The 24,019-nt window shown below is 48.3% G+C and overlaps 1 protein-coding gene across 1 annotated transcript in view; it reads left to right on the top strand.

The window, feature by feature from the left end:
• hsdl2 (hydroxysteroid dehydrogenase like 2) overlaps positions 1-24,019 on the top strand; it is a 183,658-nt gene that overhangs the window by 27,534 nt on the left and 132,105 nt on the right. The window contains exon 2 of the mRNA XM_085984644.1: positions 1,553-1,716. Within this exon, the coding sequence (XP_085840770.1) occupies positions 1,553-1,716 (164 nt within the window). The remainder of the gene's footprint in view (positions 1-1,552; positions 1,717-24,019) is intronic.

Here is a 24,019-nt window from a genome sequence, read left to right on the forward strand (position 1 = left end):
TGTTACTATGTCTGGCATTGAACCGGTTTGAAATGTAGTTTTTGCAGCTGTAAAGCACTTTGCCAAATTCTGTGAATGCCACAGAGATATGACCAGCTCGTATCACAACTGTATAAAATGTACTGTTTTCAGTGGGAGCTCCACTTGTAATTCATTCTCTTCTCTTCCATCGTCCAATTAAGAAAAAAGATCCCATTCTAGTCTGAAGACTTGGGTAGGGTAGTTGCCCTCTGTTAGAAAGGATACCTCTCAGGGAAGCTATGGTGTATCAAAGATGCATTACTACCATGATAGAATTGGATGCAGAGCAAACAAAGAACAGCGAAGCAATCCAGAAGGATTTGAATATTTTGGGAAACCTGGGCAATAGATGAAAAGGGCAGTTCAATAATTTGGTGCTGTATCAGCAAACCAGTGCAAGTTGAACTTCCTCAGGGGATCTCCTGCTTGTCTGTCATAACTTCTGCGGAAACTCCGGGTAAACCACGCTTACGCCAAACTTATGACAGGCAGTCGGAAGAATTTCACAGAAACTCACCCCTGTACGTTGGAAACAGTAACCCTGTGCTGATCAGGGAGCTCGTTAACCCACTGAGTGGTAGCTATTTAAAAAAAAATGCACTGAGATATCTAAGCTGTCAAAAAAGATTAAGGAAACGACTTAATAGAAAAGGGGAGACTGTGAATTTGTTTTAAATAATCAAGGGGATTGATCCGGTTGATCTAAGCAATGTAGTTAACATTTTAAAGAGCTGAATAATAGAATATTTCAAACTCTGAGATGCTGTTATGTGGGCACTTGGTGGAGAAGAGTTTTGAACGTTGTGTGTTCACCTCTGGGTTTGCATGCGGCCTAGGATGGTGGGATGGAAGGGCATTTAAGGAGAAGCTAGATGAACACATGAGGGCGAAAGGAATAGAAGGATATGTCGACAGAGTGAGATGAAGAGGAGTGGGAGGAGGCTCATGTGGAGCATGAACACCGGACCAGTTGGGCTGATTGGCCTGTTTCTGTGCTGTACGTTCTATGTAATTTTTTGACCGACATATGGTTCAAAAAACTAGGGAATGTCATGTAGAAAGTAGAAGTAAATTGGGAATTCAGACAGAACCATTTCGCACAAAGGATGACGGATAGAAAATAAACAGACAGGAAAGACCATTGAAGCAAAATGGGTTCAAAGGACAACAAAATTTGTTTCTGAAAATGAGAATGGCAGAGAAGGTGGTGTTGAGGTTAACTAAGACGACGTTTTGGGCCAAATGGCACATTTTCCTCCCGAGCTCGCTAAGTTCATAGATTCAATTTTGAGGCTGCACCGAGTTACCTGATCTCGGCTGGTATGGCAGTATAGGGTGACATAATTGCCCTCCTCACCTCATGACTCGTGTCTGAAAGATGGATACTTGGGGGCAGAGGGTGTGGTGTGGTGAACTTTACTGTAGCATGTTGGAGGTGGTTACAAAAAATGTATGCAATCTATTTTTAGTTTTATTTCAAAATGCGACTGAAGCACGTTCTAATGGGTTTCTCCCCTCGTATCTCCTCTAGGAAACTAGCAGGAAGTACTCTCTTCATTACAGGTGCCAGTCGTGGCATTGGGAAAGCGATCGCCTTGAAGGCAGCCATGGATGGTGCTAATATTGTGATTGCCGCTAAAACCGCACAGGCACACCCGACGTTACCAGGCACGATCTACACTGCAGCAGAGGAGAGTAAGTACATGGGTTACTTGTGTTTATAAATAAAGGCATAGAATATAAAAACAAAGACATCATGCTAGAACTTTATAAATCACTGGTTCGGCCTCAGCTGGAGTATTGTGGACAATTCTGGGCACCACACTTCAGGAAAGTTGTAAAGGCCTTAGAAATAGTACAGAGGAGGTTTACCAGGATGTTACTAGGGATTAGGGACTTCAGTTATGAGGCGAGTGTTATAAATCTCATCATTCATCAAGAAACTACTCATGAAATAATGCTGGACGGCCAGCTGGTGGCGCCGTCCAAGGAGTATAAATACTCTGGCGTGGGCCCAGCTTGCCAGGGACATTTTGTAAGACAAGGAACTAGTGAAGTACAACTAGATCTCCATGTTCTGAAACAAGTTGATTAAAGCCTTGCTTTATGCTCAAACCAAGTGAGTAGTGAGTTTTATTACATCAGAGTGGTTGGAAAAGTTAGGACTGTCCTCCTTGGAACAGAGATGGTGAAGAGGTGACTTAATAGAGGTTTTCAAGATGAGGGGTTTTGATAGAGTAGATAGAGAAACACTATTCCCTCTGGCGAATGGGTCAATAACCAGAGGTCATAGATTTAAAATCATTGGCAAAAGTTCTAGAGTGGAGATGAGGAGAATTTTTTTCACTTGGATTTGTCGGGATCTGGAACGTTCTCCCTGAAAAGGTGGTGGAAGCTGATTCCACAAATAATTTTAAAAGGGAGTTGCACAGATACTTGAGGATGAGGATCTTACAGGGTTACGGACAAAAAGCGGGGATGTGGGACTAAGCACGACTGCTCTTTCAAAGAGCCGGCACGATGGCCCGCAGGGCCTCCTCCTGTGCTGTAAGATTCTATGATATGCAGTTAAGTTGTCAGCTGGTTGGTTGATGTATGTCCAGTATCATTTCAGGTTGGTGTACATTGGTGCTGAGGTTAAACGGCCCAGCATCCAATACCATGTAGGAGTGGACCTCTGTTTGAGCACAGTTCTGCTCTGTTCAAGAGGGAAGCTGTGCTGAACGCAGGCTAATGCATCTTCTAGTAGAGGGGGAGTGTCATGTTTGAAGGTCTCCAGAGTATCTTCAATGGCCAACAGAAGGCATCAGAGGCAGCATAGGTGCATGCCAGTTGCTTGTGCTCGCCATTGGAGGACAATTAAAACAGCAAGTTGAAGCAGAGGAAGGGACATCCCCCTAATCCGTCCATAACAAGGTTTTAAAAATAAACCTTCAGGTCAGATTTGCTCTAACAGTTGTGGGCTATTTAACAACAACTTGTATTTATATAGATGTGAGAAGTCACACAACACCAGGTTATAGTCCAACAGCTTTATTTGAAATGACAAGCTTTTGGAGCGCTGCTCCTTCGTCAGATGAAGTACACATCATGGCTACAATCGACAAACTTCACCTGACGAAGGAGCAGCGCTCCGAAAGCTTGTGATTTCACATAAAGCTGTTGGACTATAACCTGGTGTTGTGTGATGTCTCACATCTGTCCACCCCAGTCCAACACCGGCATCTCCACATCATGTATTTATATAGCACCTTTAACGTAGTAAAACGCCCCAAGCCGCTTCACGGGAGCGATTATCAAACAAAATTTGACACCAAGCCACATGAGATATTCGGACAGGTGACCAAAAGCTTGGTCAAAAAGGTCGGTAAGGAGGAGAGAAAGGCAGAGAGGTTTAGGGAGGGAATTGCAGAGCTTAGGGCCGAGACAGCTGAAATTGGGGATGCACAATAGGCCAGAATTAGAGGAGCGCAGAGATCTTGGAGGGTTTTTAAAAAATTCGTTCATGGGATGTGGGCGTCGCTGGTAAGGCGAGCCTTTATTGCCCATCCTATTTGCCCTTGAAAGTGGTGAGCCACTATTTCAGAGGGCAGTTAAGAGTCAACGATATTGCTGTGGGTCTGGAGTTCTAATAGGTCTAAGAGCGTTAAAAAAACAAGCCTGAAGGCTGTGTCTTAATGCGAGGAGCATTCGTAATAAGGTGGATGAATTAGCTGTGCAAATAGAGGTAAACGAATATGATTTGATTGGGATTACGGAAACATGGCTCCAGGGTGACCAAGGCTGGGAACTCAACATCCAGGGGTATTCAATATTCAGGAAAGATAGGCAAAAAGAAAAGGGAGGTGGGGTAGCATTGCTGGTTAAAGAAAGGATTAACACAGTTGTAAGGAAGGATATTAGCTCTGATGATGTGGAATCTGTATGGGTAGAACTCAGAAATACCATGGGGCAGAAAACGTTAGTGGGAGTGGTATAGACCTCCAAACAGTAATGTGTAGGTTGGGGATGGCATTAAAAGGGAAATTAGAGAAGCGTGCAATAAGGACACTGCAGTCATCATGGGTGACTTTAATCTACATATATGTAACCCCTTCACGGTTCTCTAGATATATGTGAGATGTGGTCTCTGTTGTAGACAGTATTCTATAGTCCAGTAAAGAGATCACTACTACAATGGCTTAATTCTAATTATCTTACTTTATAGTTTTAACGTCAGACAGTATAAGAAGATTACGGGTCAATGACCTAAATTAGACATTTGCATACATTAGAATGAATCTAGACATAATAAACATACATTCTCCATTTATATGGATTCAAAGGAGAATCTGTCCCTGTGTCCAAATTCGAGTGCACTCTTTTGTTGGCGCGCTTAAGTTGGAGCTCATGGTATGTATAATGTCTGCAAGACTTACGACTCCGAACCCCTTCGTTGAATTCTCTTCACGATCACTGAATCCCACTTTGAGTTCTGGATGCAGAGCTACTAATACGAAGGGCGGCGGCCGAGTTTGGAAGCCCGGGACGGGATGCGGCAGCCATTTGCCTCCTGAGCCCTCTTTTCAGAGCTCCTGCCCTCTTCTCTTCCAGTCGCTCCCGTTTCCCGCTCTCAAAACCCGACTCCACCCCTTCCTCCTGGGGTTTCTGCCTGGAGACTGCGCAGCCTCACTGTCTGCAACAGTTGATACTGGTGCAGAATTATGGAATGTCTGCTCTTAGTCACATTGTGTCCTTAAAAGGTCTTGCCGTACCTTCACATGGGCAACTTTAACCCAGGGATTTATAACAATGATAATACAGTGTCTAAGTTAAAGATTGATAACCATACTTAGCGTACATAACATTTCCAGTGGGTATTACATATAGTTTGGGCTAACCAAATTACTAACAGTACTGTGGAGGAGGAATTCCTGGAGTGTTTCCAGGATGGTTTCCTGGACCAATATGCCGAGGAACCAACCAGAGATCAGGCCATCTTCGACTGGGTATTATGTAACGAGAAAGCATTAATCAGCAATCTTGTACGAGGCCCCTTGGGTCGGAGCGATCATAATATGATAGAATTCTTCATTAAGATGGAGAATGAAGTAGTTGACTACGAGACTTGGGTCCTGAATTTAAATAAAGGAAACTACGATGGTCTGAGGCGCGAGTTGGCTAGGATTGATTATGGAATGTCACTGAAAGGATTGACGGTGGATAGGCAATGGCAAACATTCAAAGACCGCGTGGATGAACTACAGAATTTGTTCATCCCAGTTTGCCATAAAAATAAAACAAAAAAGGTGACTCAACCGTGGCTAACAAGGGAAATTAGGGATAGCATAAGATCCAAGGAGAGGACATATAAATTGGCCAGAAAAAACAGTAACCCTGAGGATTGGGAGCAGTTTAGGATTCAACAAAGGAGGACAAAGGGATCAATTAAGAAGGGGAAAATAGAATATGAGAGTAAGCTTTCAGGGAACATAAAAACTGACTGTAAAAGCTTTTATAGATATGTGAAGAGAAAAAGATTGGTGAAGTCAAGCTTAGGTCCCTTGCAGTCAGAATCAGGGGAATTTATAATGGGGAACAAAGAAATGGCAGACCAATTAAATACATATTTTGGTTCTGTCTTCACAAAGGAGGACACAAATAACCTCCCAGAGTTGTCGGGAAACATAGGGTCTGATGAAAGGGAGGAACTGAAAGAAATCAGTATTTGTAGGGAAATGGTGTTAAGGAAATTGATGGGATTGAAGGCCGATAAATCCCCAGGGCCTGATAATCTACATCCTAGGGTACTTAAGGAAGTGACCCGAGAAATAGTAGATGCATTGCTGATCATCTTCCAACATTCGATGGAATCTGGAACAGTACCCATGGATTGGAGGGTAGCTAATGTTACCCCACTATTCAAAAAAGGTGGTAGAGAGAAAACGGGGAATTACAGACCTGTAAGCCTGACATCAGTAGTGGGGAAAATGCTAGAGTCCATTATAAAAGATGTAATAGAGCACTTGGAAAACAGTGATGGGATCGGACAAAGTCAACATGGATTTACAAAAGGTAAATCGTGGTTGACTAATCTACTGGAATTTTTTGAGGATGTAACTGGTAAAATAGATAAGGGCGAACGAGTGGATGTGGTATATTTGGACTTTCAGAAGGCTTTCGATAAGGTCCCGCATAAGAGATTAGCATGTAAAGTTAAGGCACGTGGGACTTGGGGGCAAGGTGTTGACTTGGATAGAGAACTGGTTGGCAGACAGAAAGCAAAGAGTTGGAATAAACGGGTCTTTTTCCGAGTGGCAGGCAGTGACTAGTGGGGTACCGCAGGGATCGGTCCTTGGACCCCAGCTATTCACAATATATATTAATGATCTAGACAAGGGAACGAGATGTAATATCTCCAAATTTGCAGACGACACAGAGCTGGGTGGGCATGTGTGCTGTGAGGAGGATGCCGAGAAACCCGAGGATGATTTGGACAGGTTGGGTGATTGGGCAGAATCATGGCAGATGCAATGTAATGTGGAGAAATGTGAGGTTATCCACTTTGGTGGCAAAAACAGGAAGGCAGATTATTATCTGAATGGCAATAGATTGGGAGAAGGGGAAGTGCAACGAGACCTGGGTGTCCTTGTGCACCAGTCGCTGAAGGTAAGCATGCAGGTGCAGCAGGCGGTTAAGAAGGCAAATGGTATGTTGGCCTTGTAGGGGGTTTTGGTGTGTGCCCAGTCAGCTCTGCCCCTGACTGTCTCTGAGCGGTTCGAATCGCTCCCACACCCCCTGGGTTCTAGACACCGGACTTAGGTACAGGCGGCGATACAGAAAAACGAGTAGACGGCGATACAGAAAAACGAGTAGACAAGTGGTTCGGTGCAAGAAAACCGTAATTTTTATTGAAGGCAAAACAAGATCACAATACTGAGAATTACTAAGATAATTACAGGCATATAAAAATAATACACTTAGTTGGGAATGGGGAACACATGGCACATCGAGGGAACAAGCACATTAAAATCCCCTTATCCCTCCCCCAGTACCTAACTAGATTAAGCTATGAGGGGCCAGGGATTTATGCTCACCAATTCGAAACCTGTTGACTTTAACGGTTGTGAGTTTTGGGGTCCGCTCTTGCTGTCCTTTGGGGTACTTTGTCGCCATGTGGTCACAGGGCACGGCAATGGAGTTGTTTATGCAAATCACCCTCTTCCTCAGTTAACGTCATCGTCGAGTCGCGTCTTCGTCGAGTCGCGATGGGTCGTCTTCCTCGGGCGGTTTAGTCGCTGACGGGTTTTATAACGGTTGGGGCTTGGTTGGCGGTTTATACTGTCAAACTGATTTTTCTACCCATTCTTCGAACGCCAGTTTAGTCGTCATGGACGCTGCTATCCATGCTTCAAACGCCAACTTATCAAAACGCCAGCTTATAACTAGGCATTTGTCCCACAACGCGTCTTTCCGCTGCCTTTACCGGTTTACCGTTTTCTTCGTCTCGTCTTGTCTGCCCGTTTGTGGCCCGTATGTCCTGTGTCTTTTCGAATCGGGTCTTGTTCTCCTCCCGCGTTCTGCCCTCGGTGTAGTAATGGGCGTCCTTGGTGTTGAGCGGGGAGCGAGAAGAGAGCCCGCCACGAGGCCAGGGCACGAGAGTCAAGAAGCAAGCCGGAGGGGCGAGAGAGAGGCTACCGGTGGGCCTACAATTATACCCAGTTCTTCATCCCTTATCTGTGCGCCAGATCAGGTCAGTCCTTTGTCTAACTTTTGGCGGGTTCATTTTAAAATGATTCCAGCCATTTACTTTAACGGCTTCTGGGGTGGTTGTCTCCGTGCTTAATGGCTCCGATGTCCTGGCTGTTTGCTATTTATGAAATTTAATTGTCCTCATCCTGGTTTGATGGCTACTGTGAGCTGTTACCGATTATATATGCAGAAACCTAATGGCCTCGATTAGGCCCATTCTGACTTGATCTGTTCCAAGGAGAATGAATGCATATTCTGTGTTTACCTAGCTGTCTGGCTCCACAAAGTCTTTTCACAGATTCATGCATTTTAGCTTTGTTTCAGGTTTTGAAAAGTGCCTGCCTTTTTGCAGGGCCTTGCTTTTAAAATCCTGTATTTTGGTCACGAGGTTGCAGCAGCCATTTTGGGTACCCTTTTTAACAACTTGTCCATACAGGGTCCCTTTTATCCATAACTTTTGGGGAATGTGGGAATTTTGAGAACCTACACTCCCCCCTGTTGATACTAAACTCGTTTTAAGTATCATCCTGACAAGGTGAGCAAAATTCCCGACCCTCCATAGCCAATTTTCCCTTGTAATTACCTGTCTTTGATCCCACGACACATGCATTTCCCATTCTGTAAAAATGTAGTGTACATAAGCATACATAGACAGATTACAGGCGTTTACACACATCCAAGCATGGAGGGGGTCCAACACCCCTGCACCACTTGGTACACATCATCTTTATTAACATAACACTTCGAAAATATTGAAAATAACAAAAGAGCACAAAAAAACAACAATCTTTATTCAATACCACTAACAAAAAAAATTCAAACAGGAGTATCTCCCTACACCTTAACATAATGTTCTTTCCACGTCCTTTGGTTTTGGAATTCGAGTGTTTGGCCTTTTCCCTTGCACTGAGTGCATACTAGGTACAATACTATTCCCAGCTGGCAAACCACGAGGATGTGGGAAGCTAGTCTAATCCACGAAGGGACCTCTATATTCTCAAAATTGTCCCACCAGGGTGGAACTGCCATGTCCAATATTTTGGCCCCTATCTCTACTGTTTTCTGCTCGAGTGTGTAGAAATGTTTCTGGGAGACAATTACTGCTTTGAGTATTTTGGTAAAATGTTCTGGGAGAGGGGGGATTTTGTAGCCGAAATGCGCTACATACTTTTGCAGGTTGGTGAAATTCTCTTTTACAGTGGAGGGTTCAGGAATGGGGACAATTCGTTCCTGGGCCGCTTGAACTTCTGCCTCGGGTTTAAAGCAGAAACTGCTGTCACTTACCGGACACCAGCTATGCTGTCCATGCTGGTAGTGGGGCGCACCTTTGGTGACACAATATGTCCCACCTCCTATATATGCTACCTGTGGGGGAACATGGTCTTGTGCCATTGCCTCCATGGTACAATTTATAGGTTTCGTGCCAGCAGCTCTGAACCCGCACTGTGGTTTTGAATAGGCATTCAAGTGCTGGGGACACAGGATTATGTGTGCTCCCTGGCTCCGGCACCCCGAGAGGTCAGTACCTGTCATAGCTTGCTCCCACTTTTTGACATAAGGTGGGACCGCTGTGAAATGGATGTGTGCATCCCCTTGAATGACTCCAATGTTCTCCACCCTGTATACCGGCGTGGGTCGGGCTGTCCCACCCATGACCGGCATCCTAACTACTACTCCCATGATCGTGTGGTTGGACTGTCCACAATCTACTGGGACAGGGTAGGCCTCAGAAGCTAGCTGGAGTTGGCATGGGCTTAATGCATTCTCAAACGGATGGAGGGCTGCGAGGTGTTTGTTGCTGATCCAGGAGGGGACTAAACCCTGTTTTAAATCCTCCAGGTTACTGCGGCCCTCGTCCAGCAACCACGCCCCGTACAGCGCGCACACCTCATTCTGCGCAGCCTGATCCGAAGCATTTCTGTCCTTTCTTATGAGGGCGTTCACGGTCTTTGCGTGCTTCTCCAGCTCGGCTATAATTTATTTTAAATGGACTGTCATGGCCTTATCCTCCTGTAACTCTGAGCCCACGACCTTGTTTTCATCCATCAAGATTTTCTTTAACTGAGTTTTTAAACCGTTTATCTGGGTCTGCAATTCTATGTCATCTAAGCTGTTGATGACAGAGGACCTTGTGTTAAACGCAGTAAAAACATCATTCCATGCTCCCCTTCTTTTCCTCCCCGTATTACCCAAAAACTCATGGTGTGTGGTGTACAGTTCGGTTTTGTCGACATTGGCGAAATCGAACTAGTAAAATTTTCTAAACATCTCCTTTAATAGGGCCTGGTATAGCTGCTCTGTCTCTTTGGGACACCACTCCGGTAAGTGTACCTCGGTGAGGTTTAAAATCAAGGAGGCTACCGCGTAGTGTACCCTTTGGTACAGCACCTGATCCGTAGGCACTAGTACCAGCCCATTCCCTGGTCCCTTGGTGGTGGCAGGGCACCCCTCCCTGTGTGTCCTTGCTGCCTGAGTCGTGGGCAGGGGCTTTCAGGGGCGGGGTCACAAGCTCAGTGGCATTCACTGGGATCGGGGAGTATGGGACCGCGCACGCCTTCAGGCTGGTTTCCCACTTCATCCCCTCCCCGGCTTCTTGCCACTGCCGGTGGAAAATGATGGATATGCCTGTGGGGCAGACCTTCTCTGACCCCCACATACAGACATAAATCCCTTAATCCGGTTCCCACCACTTGGCCCAGCACACACTTAATCCCCCGTGAGTCCCTGTAATCGTCCGATGGGTATTGTTCCCCAACCGTTCCCACTCGACTGTGGGGTTTCTCATATCCTTGCTCAGCTTTCTGAGCCACCACCACCTATCCAAAGGAATCTGTCCCTTGCACGTTAAACATACACGTTTCCATACGGTGACGCTAACCCTTGTGGTAACGACCTGTACCCTGGCGCACAGGAGGGAGGCCTCCCCGTACATGAACCCAGTCTGGCTGGAGTACTGAGACGAATTGGACCCCAGCCACCCTGGCCACCTTCCCTTGTGGACGTAGACGGCGAGCTCCTCCACGTCCCGTTCGCCACTTCCATCGGTTACTATAGGTGCTCTTTCTCCTGAGCACCCATAGATGTGGGAGTCCTCCACGTCACCTCGCTTTCCAATGCTCAGTCCTATCAGGGCGAGTAGGATTACGCCCCTTTTTTCATCCTGAAAATCTTTCTGCAACGAGATACAAGAACATATAGCCAGGTCCCGAGGAGATTCTCTGGCTTGGGTGAAGCATAGTCGGGTCTCGCGACCTCAACTCAAATACACAAAGTCTTAGGGAAAAACTACTTATTTAAAACTACCCGTCACCTTGTTTAAACTTACACTAAACACCCAAACTTAAAAATACCTAAACTTAAATTATCTAAACTATATACATCCGCCGCCCGTCTCCGGGCGGCCAGCCTAATTCCTGTTAGGGCTGCGGCACACCGCTCCCTTTGGTGTGACCGCACTGTCCTGCACTTTCGGTCCCTCGCAGCCTGTGGCTGCTGACTGGAGACCTCTGTCTTCGGACCGATCCCTCACTCGAGGGGCGGCCCTTTTTAACTGGGGAGCTGGTGACCACGGTTTCCTCGGCTGGGGCGTCCGTGGGGACCTTCTAGGGACTTTGGCGGGCGGGGGTTTTCTGGCTGGTGGGCCTTTAACCCGAGCCACTGCCCTCTCCGGTGTGGTCTGTGGACTTACCACTACCGCTGGCTGGGGATCTTCATCCTCAGGCTTTACCCCTCCTGAACCTGGGCTAGGGGCAGGTAACTCGTCACAGCCTGGTGCTACAGGCTGAGAGTCTCCGCCCTCAGGTCCCAAATCTGGGTCCGGGGCGGGGTCTTCGTCCTCGGGTCCCTCCTCCTCTAAACCTGTGTCAGGGGCGGGGTCTTCGCCCTCGGGTCCCTCCTCATCTGGATCCCAGAAGAGTGGGGGAGTGTCCCAATCGGTGGGCGGGATGGCCCCTCCCCTTAAACAAGCCACAGCGCCTGCCTATGCAGTCTGTGAACTGGTTCCCGCTGCAGGCTGAGGATCTCTGTCCTCAGACCTTACCCCAACTGACTGCTCTCTCTTCTCGGGTTTAAACAGTTTACACTGATTAATATGGAACCATTTGGTGCGCTGAGGCATCTTAATGGCATATACCATGGGGCTGGCCTTGTCTACAATGCTGTAGGGCCTCATAGATAGCGGTTCTAGACTTCCTACCTGAGCATAATTCCTCACCATGACCTGATCCCCTACCTCCCACTCGTATTTTCGGGGTTCTAACAGCAATTGGTTGCTCCGATGCTGCTTTCCCATGTTCCCAGCCGCCTGCCCATGGACCTGCTTAAGGTGTTCGAAGAGGTTTCGGGCGAACCTGTCCCGGTTTACCTTCCTGAGCTGACCTTCGGTGAGCACCGGGGCTAGTACATGGGTGGGGGTCCGCATAATCCTGCCAGTCATCAGCTCGTGCGGGGAGTACCCCGTGCTTTTCGACTGGCTGGTCCGGATCCCCATCAGGACCAACGGTAGGACCTCTGCCCATTTTTGAGGCGAGTCCACCGTCTCCTTCCTTAACCTCTCCTTTAAGGTCCTATTCATCCTTTCCACAATCCCTGATGACTGTGGGTTGTGGGCAACGTGCCACTTCCCCTTGATGCCCAGCAGCATAAGGGTATTCTGCATTACCTGCCCGGTAAAATGACTCCCTTGGTCGGACCCCACATATTGTGGTAGCCCCCATTGCGAGAACACTTCCTGGACCAGGATCCTGGCCGTACCCAGAGCTGTGGCTGTTCTGCAGGGGAAGGCTTCTACCCATTTCGTGAACACATCTACCAGGACTAGGCAGTACTTATAGCCTCCCTGGGCGGTGGGCCAGGGCCCGATGTCGTCGACCTGTATCGACTGCCATGGTCCCTCTACCCTCCTGATGTGTCCCATAGGTACCTTCCTTTTGTGGGGTTCAGGGTTATTAGCGCACACTAGACAGCTGGCGCAGAACTCGCGGACATCTTCCCTGAGCCCTGGCCACCATCCCGCCTGTTCCACCCGCTGCCAGGTGGCCTCAGGCCCGGGATGCCCCGCTCCTGGGCTCTCATGGGCCAGTTGAAGGAATTCCCTCCGGTGCTGTTGTGGCACAACCCACTGTTCCCCCCTGAACAGCATGCCTTCTTTCACAGAGAGGGCTGCTGTGCCATAAGGGCCCTCTACCCTTTTTCCCTCAGTCACTGCGCTGAGGACGGCCTTAAGGACGGGGTCTTGGGTTTGGACCATCTTGAGGTCCGGGGCTAAAGCTACCCCTGCACTCCCTTGTGTCCCATCCCTACCCCTGACTGCTGCTATGGGTCTGGATCCATATGGGTCTGGATCCATATGGGTCCCAGAAAGTGCCTGTGCGGGCACCCTCCTTAGCCAGCATGTCCGCCTGCTGGTTACCCTGACTACGGGGTTCTGTGGAGGAATGGGCTTTCCCCTTGTGGATGAAAATCTCCCCTTCCTCCCCCACTGCTGCTAGGATTTTCTCCAGCAGGGGTTTTACTGTGAGAGGTCGGCGGAGGTGTATCCGTGGCGGGACCAGATGGCCAGGTACTCATACATGAATTGCACGTAAACATGCTGTCCGAGCAAATCTTGTATAGGGTGGGGAAGATTTCGGGGTGTGCAACGACGTACGCTACCGCGGACAGTTCAGCCTGCTTTGCGCTCATGGTGTTGGGGAGCTTAATTGCCAGGGCAGTGTTTGCCGCTGGGTCATAAACTCCGCACCCCGTGAGTCGCTCGCCAGCAGATACCGTGCTGGAGCTGTCCACATAGATCTCGTGGCCCGTGGGATGTATCCCGGCCCGTAAACTTATGTTCACTTCCCAAACCCCTTCCAGGATATACCAGGTTGGCTGAGAGCTTTGGCTCGCAGAGACCCTTCACCTTAAGGTCCATCTGTGAGAGGAGCAGGGTCCAGCGAGTAATGCGGGCACTGCTCAACGTCCCATCCTTGATCCTCCCATCCAGGAGCATCTGGGTGGGTGTGTGATGGGTGAGGAGGGTGATGGGAGAGGTGCCTGTGAAGATCCGCGATCTTTTCACAGCCCAATGTGTGGCCAAGAGGTGCCGTTCACAGTTGGAGTAGCTCCTCTCCACATCCGTGAGTATCCTGGAAGTGTAGACCGCCGGCCGTGCCGCTCTTGGAGCAGCACAGCAGTCAGGCTGTCCTTGCTGGCTGCTACCTCCAGGAAGAACTCTCTCCCCCTATCTATGGCCCCTAGAGCTGTTGCGCTCTGCAGATCCTCCTTGAGCCTGACAAATGCTGCCTGGCAACCCTCATCCCAAAGCTTGTGTTGGAGTCGGAGCAGAGGGGCTGCTGTGGCTGCATAGTTTTCAATGAAGTCTCTGCAGTACCCGGTTAGCCCTAAAAATGACCTCACACCTGTAACTGTGTTGGGGACGGATAACTCCTGTACTGCCTCCCTCCTAGCCTTATCTATGGCCCTTTCCGCAGCGCGTACGGTCAGGCCCAGGAATTTCACCTCCTGCTGGCCGATCTGCGCTTTCTTTGGGTTTACTTTAAAACCCTCCTGCTTGAGCAGGTCCAGCAGTTCGGCCAGTAATGGGCCATGCTCCTCTCTCGAATCGGTGAAGAGGAGCAGGCCATCCACATGCTGCACCAACTGTCTGCGCTGGCTGAAATCGTTTAAACTATTCGCCATACACTGGTGGAAAATGCTGGGGCTGTTGTGGAAGCTCTGAGGCAAACAGTTCCAGGTGTACTGTTGCCCTTTAAACGTAAAGGCAAACTTGTACTGATCCTCCCTCATTAAAGGGATGGACCAAAACCCGTTGGAAATATCCAGCACCGTGAACGTGGTCACAGGAAGTATCCCAGCATCCATCAGGTCGGCAACTGCTGCTACTGTGGGTGCACAGGCTGGGATGTTGCTGTTGAGCACCCGATAGTCCACTGTGGCCCTCCAGGAATTGTCTGGCTTTCTAACCGGCCACAGTGGAGAGTTTACGTGGGTGGCTATCGGTCTCAGGACCCCGTGCTGCACTAAGGAGGACATGGCTGCTTCCATGTCTGGCTCCGCTTCCCTGGGGAAGTTATACTGTTCCTGTGGTCGGGCCATAGGGTCCCCGTCTACACTGACCTCAAACCCGTTGACCCTCCCGCAGTCGTGTTTGTGTGTGGCAAATGTAGCTAGGTGGGCGCGCACAAATGCCTGCAACTCTTTTGGGGTATTGCTGACCATGAGCTTGAGGTTATAACCCTCCTTAGGCTTCATGGGATGACTACTACCTCGCTGTCCTTTCCTGTACTTGCCCCCCCCCCCCCCATAGGCAATGATTTCTTAAATCCAGCAGGATCCCGTGGCCCACAATAAAGTCGGCTCCCAGGATCCCCTTTCCACCCTCCTGTTCCCACTTCATTAGGATGCAGGTCCACGTAGAGCGAGTGTACCTAAACGAATGGAGAGCGGGCTGGAAAACGAGCCGGCCTGTTCTCTGCATGTGAATCCCGACAGGCTGTATGGGACCCCGCTAGATAGAGGTGAGGTGGTGGGGTTAGCTGAATGGACCACGGTGCATGATGCCCCCGTATCCAGCAGATTGGTCCCCTTCACCTTTTCTACCTCCATCTCCACGAGGGGTCTTTTCCATACATCATACCGCAGGGAACACGGGTAAACAGGCTGCGCTGGCTCTAGTCACGGCTGTGGGTTGGATGGGGCTGACGGTGTCAGAGCACTGGTAGCGGCGGCTACTCTACCCTGGCCAGTCAATAAGGACCTCATGGTGTCCAAAAATGACTCGACCGCGGCGGGAGGGATCCCTGCCTCTACCTTCTGGGCTGGGGCTGTGGAGTTCTTTCCCTTGCTATCTTTCCAAGGGTTTTTGCCCTCCTTCCTCCAGTGGCCATCCTTCCCACACCCGTAACAATTGAGCTTATTGCTCGAAGGGTTATTCCCTTCCTGATGCCACTCCTTCCTACCCTGTCCGGGTTTTACCTCCTGCATCTTCCCCTTAGGTGGGTGTGCATTGGATCCCCTACCGTTCTTATAGGCTAGGGTCAACTGTCTGATCACCGTAAGTTTGGTGGTCAGGGGATTCTTGGGGTCGAACCAGACCTCTGCCTTGGCCCGGACCTGTGGCAAGCTGTTTGCCGCAAGGCAATGGAGCCAGTGGGCCAGTTGATCCCCGTTCAGGAATACCCGGTTAGGTGTCCCCGGACAGGCACTCCGGTACACTGGCCATAACCTGTCCGCGAAAGCTTGCGGGGTTTCCCCTGCGAGCTGCACTGTCTTCACACGGGAGAAAGGACTTCCCTCATTCATCCCCATGGCCTCCAGAAGTTCATGCCTGAGCACCTCATACCCGCCCTGTCCCCTCTTACACTCGTCAGAGAGGGATTGGAGGAGCTTACTCTCCAAAGAGAACAGCAGCATTTTAGCCCGCTCAGCATCAACGCAATCGTTGATGCTGGCTGCCTGTTCCACTTCCCTGAAGTGGACCGAGGGGTCTCCTTTCTCGGTGAGCCTTGGGATATGGCTCACCATAGCCCTAAGCTGTTGGGTGCTATAGGGTAATACGAACTGGTTTTGGAGGGGTCCCTCTTCCTCGCCATCTACGAGTGGGCCGAACCTCCGATGCCGGGCTGGGCACATCGGTCCTGGTTCTAGCCTCTCCTGTGGGGGTTGTTCCACCTCCGCTTCGACCCCTGACTGCGCCCCCCTGCCTTGCTGCCAGACCTCGCTAAAACCTGGCGCTACGGGTGTTGGTCGCGGGACCTCCTGTTCCCCAACCGGGTCGCCCCTTTGCACTACCTGCCGTGTTTGAACCTGGGCTTATGAGGCACACCATAACCTTTGCCTTCCTTAGGGCCAGGCTCAGACTTTCTATCCGTTCCTTGCAGGGGTCATGATCCGCGTCTTCAAACCCCTGTTTGCTCGCGAACTTATAGGCTGCTTTTACTTCCTTTACTTTCTCCTCCTGCTCCCTTACTTGTCTCGCTAGGCGGGCGTTCTTTTCCCGTAACCTCAACTCGTTATCCTTGGCTTCGGTGACTTGGCACTGTAGGTATTCCAACCTGGCCTTATGCTCTCCCATTAACTGAACCCTTTCCTGATTCAGGGCCTGCAATGCTACCAGTAACTTCTCCCCTTCTAGAGCCTTGTCCTGGATCTCCAGGGCTGACTCTTTTGTCTCGGCTGCCTGTGCTGCAACAAGCCTGTCCAAAAGCTGGACCTGCTTTTTGAAGCACATCAGCCAGACTGCCTTCTCTCGGGATTTCTTGTGCTCCTTCCCTTCTGTCCACTTGGCTGCGGCACCTACTGGACGCCCAGCCTTTAACAGAGTGGTGATCCACTTCTTCGTGATATTCACCTTACCAAACACATAATCAGAAATCCTTTCCTCCATCATGGTTTGCTCTTCCGAACCATTGTCTACGGTATCGCACCCCTGTTGCCGGTGTCCTGCCGCGGTCGCCATTTCTGTAGGGGGTTTTGGCGTGTGCCCAGTCAGCTATGCCCCTGACTGTCTCGGAGCAGTTCGAGTCGCTCCCACACCCCCTGGGTTCTGGACACCGGACTTGGGTACAGGCGGCGATACAGAAAAACGAGTAGACAAGTGGTTCGGTGCAAGAAAACCGTAATTTTTATTGAAGGCAAAACAAGATCACAATACTGAGAATTACTAAGATAATTACAGGCATATAAAAATAATACACTTATTTGGGAATGGGGAACAAACACATTAAAATACCTTTATCCTTATCCCACCCCCTATACCTAACTAGATTAAGCTATGAGGGGCCAGGGATTTATGCTCACCAATTCGAAACCTGTTGACTTTAACGGTTGTGAGTTTTGGGGTCCGCTCGTTGCTGTCCTTTGGGGTAGTTCGTCGCCACGTGGTCACAGGGGGCGGCGATGGAGTTGTTTATGCGAATCACTCCTTTTCCTCGGTTAACGTCGTCGTCGAGTCGCGATGGGTCTTCTTCCTCGGGCGGTTTAGTCACTGACGGGTTTTATAACGGTTGGGGCTCGGTTGGCGGTTTATACTGTCAAACTGATTTTTCTACCCATTCTTCGGACGCCAGTTTATTCGTCATGGACGGTGCTATCCATGCTTCAAACGCCAACTTATCAAAACGCCAGCTTATAACTATGCATTTGTCCCACAACGCGTCTTTCCGCTGCCCTTCTCTGCCTTTATCGGTTTGCTGTTGTCTCGTCTCATCTCGTCTGCCTGTTTGCGGCCCGTATGTCCTGTGTCTTTTCGAATCGGGTCTCGTTCTCCTCCCGCGTTCGGTCCTCGGTTTAGTAATGGGTGTCCTTGGTGTTGAGCGGCGCGGGGAGCGAGAAGAGAGCCCGCCACGAGGCCAGGGCACGAGAGTCGAGAAGCAAGCCGGAGGGGTGAGAGAGAGAGAGAGAGAGGCGCTACCGGTGGGCCTACAATTATACCCGGTTCTTCTTCCCTTATCTGCGTGCCAAATCAGGTCAGTTCTTTGTCTAACTTTTGGCGGGTTCATTTTAAAATGATTGCAGCCATTTACTTTAACGGCTTCTGGGGTGGTTGTCTCCGTGCTTAATGGCTCCGATGTCCTGGCTGTTTGCTATTTATGAAATTTAATTGTCCTCATCCTGGTTTGATGGCTACTGTGAGCTGTTACCGATTATATATGCAGAAACCTAATGGCCTCGATTAGGCCCATTCTGACTTGATCTGTTCCAAGGAGAATGAATGCATATTCTGTGTTTACCTAGCTGTCTGGCTCCACAAAGTCCTTTCACAGATTCATGCATTTTAGCTTTTTTTTCAGGTTTTGAAAAGTGCCTGCCTTTTTGCAGGGCCTTGCTTTTAAAATCCTGTACTTTTGGTCCTGAGGTTGCAGAAGCCATTTTGGGTACCCTTTTTAACAACTTGTCCATACAGGGTCCCTTTTATCCATAACTTTTGGGGAATGTGGGAATTTTGAGAACCCTACAGCCTTCGTAGCAAGAGGGTTTGAATACGGGAACAAGGATGTCTTGCTGCATTTGTACAGGGCCTTGGTGAGACCACATCTTGAGTATTGTGTGCAGTTCTGGTCGTCTTATCTGAGGAAGGATGTTCTTGCCATGGAAGGAGTTCAGCGAAGATTCACCAGACTGATACCTGGGATGGCAGGAATGACGTATGAGGAGAGATTGGGTCGATTGGGCTTGTACTCGCTGGAGTTTAGAAGAATGAGAGGGGATCTCATTGAAACTTATAAAATTCTGACAGGACTGGACAGACTAGATGCAGGAAGGATGTTCCTGATGGTCGGGGAGTCCAGAACCAGGGGTCACAGTCTAAGGATAAGGGGTAGGCCATTTAGAACAGAGATGAGGAGGAATTTCTTCACCCAGAGAGTGGTGAACCTGTGGAATTCTCTACCACAAAGGCAGTAGAGGCCAATTCATTAAATATATTCAAGAAGGAGTTGGATATATTTCTTAAGGCTAAAGGGATCAAGGGGTATGGGGAGAAAGCAGGGACCGGATACTGAATTTGGATGATCAGCCATGATTGCATTGAATGGCGGAGCAGGCTCGAGGGGCTGAATGGCCTACTCCTGTTCCTATCTTCTATGTTTCTAGGCCAGACCGGGTAAGGACATTAGTGAACCAGATGGGTTTTTATGACAATCCGGTAGTTTCATGGTCGTCATTACTGATGCTTGCTTTTTATTCCAGCTTTTTATTTAATTAACTCAACTTAAATTCCCCAGCTGCCGTGGTGGGATTTGAACTTGCGTGTCCAGATTATTAGTCCAGGCCTCTGGATTACTAGCCTAGCACCATAACCCCTACCCCTACCGTATCCCTCTTGTAGAGCTGGAGGAGGTTACAGAGATAGGGAGGGATGAGGCCATGGAGGAATTTGAACACCAGGATGAGAATTTTAAAGTTGAGGCGTTGCCTGATTTCAGGCAGGAATCAGTGGCTGAATCCTTTTATTTGAAATGAATGTGCACAAATAGCTACTTACACATTAAACTACTTGACTCATTTTAATAATAGTTGGATGAAAATGTAACTGTGTTTAGTTGTGTTCAAATTACAGTCTTGCTCAATTTTGAAACCTGCCTTGCCTGGATTAAATACTTCACTTCTAAATCCTTACCCTGCACCAACAATTACTTTTGCTTCGAGTGCCATGAAATAATCACACCTCTGGTAGCTGCGTGTCAGATTGCTACATTATGTAACACTGCTTGTGTGAGAAATGAATGTCACCTGTCAGATATCCAGTTCTCGCCCTCCTTTTCTCTTTGCCAGCTTGATGTGGTCCTGACTCATTTGATGTAACCTTTATGTTGCACTCCTTTTGACAGAATCACTTGTGCAATTTAGCTGGCGCTCCCTTCTGTCCAAATCCTACCGTGTGTGTTTTTTTAGCAGCTAAGTTTCTCGACCTAGTAGAAATTGACATGCAGCTCCTGACCAGTCAAGGGTATGAGCAAACAGCACACCATTTCTGTACTAATTTAGTTTTTCATTCCCCTCTCAATGAGTGCAGTTCCATGGGCATCAGATTTCCACTGGTACTTCACCTAAGGGGCCCTTATTCACCTTGTCAATCAGTGTCAGCAGGCTATTTGACCATGTGGGCCCTCACCGCTGAGCTGCAGCCTGTCCTTACTTGAGATTCATAGAACCACACCTCCAACAGGGGCCACTGGATAGAGATCAGGAATTCCCTGGCTGACTTTCCCTTCCATAACACAGGCTAATTGTAGTAGCCTTAACACTGAGATCAGATCCCTCAGTACAGACCTGGGATCTTCCTGCTCGGTATGATCTAATATTACCAGCAGAAACTTGGTGTGCTATTGGGGAACAAACTATTTCCATCGCATATCTTTCATTTGATGATTTTTGAGTTGAGCTCTGGAAACATTTTCAGGATCTTTTCCAGTGTTTAATCCTTTTCATGCATAAATATTCTTACAACAACCATCTTGCATTTATACAGCGCCTTTAACATAGTAGTGATGCGCTATCAATTACTCATAAAAGACTGAGAGTTAGAAGAGTAACTAAAGGCTTTTATTAACATAAGAATGGAGGTCTGCCTCGAGTGGTCGACCGGTCCAGGATACAAAGGGCTGGGGAGCAATCACCTTTATACTAGGACCTGTGGGAGGAGTCAGCCGAGGCATGTACACAGTGGAATACAAACAGGACAAACAGGAATACAAACAGTGGTTTACCACAAGTAGAATGTCCCAAAGGCGCTTCACAGGAGCGATTATCAAACAAACTTTGACACATAACGAGATATTAGGACAGGTGACCAAAAGCTTAGTCGAAGAGGTAGATTTTAAGGCGCATCTTAAAGGGGTCGAGAGGTTTAGGGAGGGAATCCCAGAGCTTAGGGCTCAGGCAGCTGAAGGCACGGCCGCTATTAGTGGAATGATTAAAATCGGGGATGCTCAAGAGGCCAGAATTGGAGGAGCGTAGAAATCTTGGAAGGTTGTGGGGCTGGAGGAGGTTACAGAGATAGGGAGGGGCGAGGCCATGAAGGGATTTGTAAAAGAATTTTAAAATCGAGGTGTTGCAGGACCAGGAGCCAATGTAGGTCAGCGAGCACCGGGGTGATGGGTGAACGGGACTTGGTGTGAGTTAGGATACGGGCAGCAGAGTTTTGGATGAGCTCAAGTTTACAGAGGGTGCAAGGTGGGTGGCCGGCCAGGAGAGCATTGGAATAGTCGAGTCTGGAGGTAGCAAAGGCATGGATGAGAGTTTCAGCAGCAGATAAGCTGAGACTGGGATCTTTCTGGAACTGCATTTGAGGATACCTGCCAAACTAAGTCAGTACAAGATTTGTTCCGGACCGGAAGTGGCTTTCTCAGGAGCTCGTGATGCACTCTTTTCAGTTACTGTTTTTTGCAAAGGATCTGTTAACTCCGATTGCCAACACTGGACCAGACAAAATAGGTACATGGAGAGCTCTCGTACTGTAGCATATTATTCTGTTTTGGCAATGTTGTGTTTCCACAACTCTGGTGTGCCATTTCCATGTACAGTATTTCTATTCTGCAGAGTGATGGATGGTGAAATTCCCTCGTGATTATTTCAGGTGCTGATCCCTGATCGTACCTGGGTAGTGAGTGGTGGTGAGCTAGTTTTCTTGGATGCAGGGATAGGGAATTGATGGCCACCTACCAGATGCTATTGCCAAGTACCTTTTCTCTTCTCTTTTTTTCCCCACTTCCCCTGCATTTGGGCAGTTTAGAGCGCATCTCTGTGATCTGCAAACGAGTCAGTTGCCTGCCCACCCCCTTGGCTGAATTATCCCATGGGATGGATGGGACATTGAACGAAAAGATGTTCGTATATTCTTGCAGTCAGTTACTGAGAATGGCGCATCATAATTTATACAGTGTCACGGTGAAATAAAACCCATTTATTACTGTGCTTCAGTGATTTGTTAACTAAAGCCTGTCATCTGTCAATGTCCCACACATTTGCTGCAGGCAAAATAAAACTTGCTGAACACTGAATTGGCACGAACTGTGCCTGTGTCTAATAAGGGTCCAAGTTTTTGTGTCTTTGTGGCCCTCTTGGGTACATTCCATGAAACCAGAAAGAAAGTTGAAATGAATGTTTCCCCTTAATTTGCATACATCTCAATCCGTGGACAAGAATCCAGCCTTTCTCTCTTTCCACTTTGTACTTTCCTGCAGAATCTCTATGGTGGGGCGTGGAGCCATGTCTCAACACTTTACACTGGTACTCCAACAGACAGTGCGGTGCCTTATAAAAAGATGTTGTTGAAATTCCATAGATGCATTTAAGATGCAACTGCCTCAGATCCGGTCATGGTAGATGCTGCCACCTTCTCCATAGATGGGAGATTAAAGCATCTCATCATGCAACAGCAGAGCTCCAAATCAGATCCTGGAGCACATCATTGAGCACTGCCCTCCGAGGAAATTCGCAGGCAGCCTACAAGATATCCACACTGGTACACCGCATGCTTTGGTCTGGATATCTGAATTAGATATTAATTTGTTTTTTGCTACTGTAATGATATCGGCAAATAGTGATGGTGTTTCTGGGGGGATTGACAGTGGAGAGACAATGGCAAGCATTCAAAGATAGAATGGAAGAATTCCAGAACATGTTTATACCGGTTTGGCATAAAAATAAACCTAAAAAGGTGACTCAACCGTGGATAACGAGGGAAATTAGGGACAGCATAAAATAAAAAAAAAGGGCATATCAACTGGCAAAAAAAAGCACCAGACCGGAAGATTGGGGGCAGTACAGGATACAGCAAAAGAGGACAAAGGGATTAATCAGGAAGGGGAAAATAGAATACGAAAGTAAACTTGCAGCAAACATAAAGACAGACTGCAAAAGCTTTTATCGGTATATCAGGAGGAAAAGACTGGTAAAATCCCAAGTCGGTCCCTTGCAGTCCGATTCGGGAGAATATATAATGGAGAATAAGGAAATGGCAGACCAATTAAACTCGTACTTTGGTTCTGTATTCACAAAGGAGGACACAAATAACCTCCCAGGAATATCGGCAAACACAGGGACTAATGAGAGGGAGGAGCTGACAGAAATTAGTATCTCTAGGGATATGGTGTTGGGTAAGTTGAGGGGACTGAAGGCCGACAAATCCCCGGGGCCTGATAAACTACATCCTAGGGTACTTAAGGAGGTGGCCCTGGAGATAGCAGATGCTCTAAGGATCATCTTCCGGAACTCCATTGACTCGGGAACAGTACCCGTGGATTGGAGGGTAGCTAATGTTACCCCAATATTTAAAAAGGGGGGTAGAGAGAAAGCAGGGAATTATAGACCAGTAAGCCTTACATCGGTTGTGGGCAAAATGCTAGAGTCCATTATTAAGGATAAAATAGCGGAGCACTTGACAAATGGGGAAAGGATCGGACAGAGTCAACATGGATTTACAAAGGGTAAATCGTGTTTGACTAATCTGCTGGAATTTTTTGAGGAAGTAACTGGTAAAATAGATGGGGGAGAGCCAGTGGATGTGGTGTACCTTGACTTCCAGAAAGCCTTCGATAAGGTTCCACACAAAAGATTATCATGCAAAATTAAGGCTCATGGAATTGGGGGCAAAGTATTAACGTGGATAGAGAACTGGCTGGCGGATAGAAAACAGAGAGTTGGAATAAACGGCTCGTTTTCGGAGTGGCAGGCAGTGACCAGCGGGGTGCCGCAAGGATCTGTCCTGGGACCCCAGCTGTTCACAATATATATAAATGATCTGGATCAGGGAATTGGATGCAAT

The sequence above is a fragment of the Somniosus microcephalus genome, chromosome 1 (genome assembly GCF_052327205.1).
Source record: "Somniosus microcephalus isolate GS21.2 chromosome 1, FLI_Smic_1.0, whole genome shotgun sequence".
Classification (NCBI taxonomy): Eukaryota; Metazoa; Chordata; class Chondrichthyes; order Squaliformes; family Somniosidae; genus Somniosus; species Somniosus microcephalus.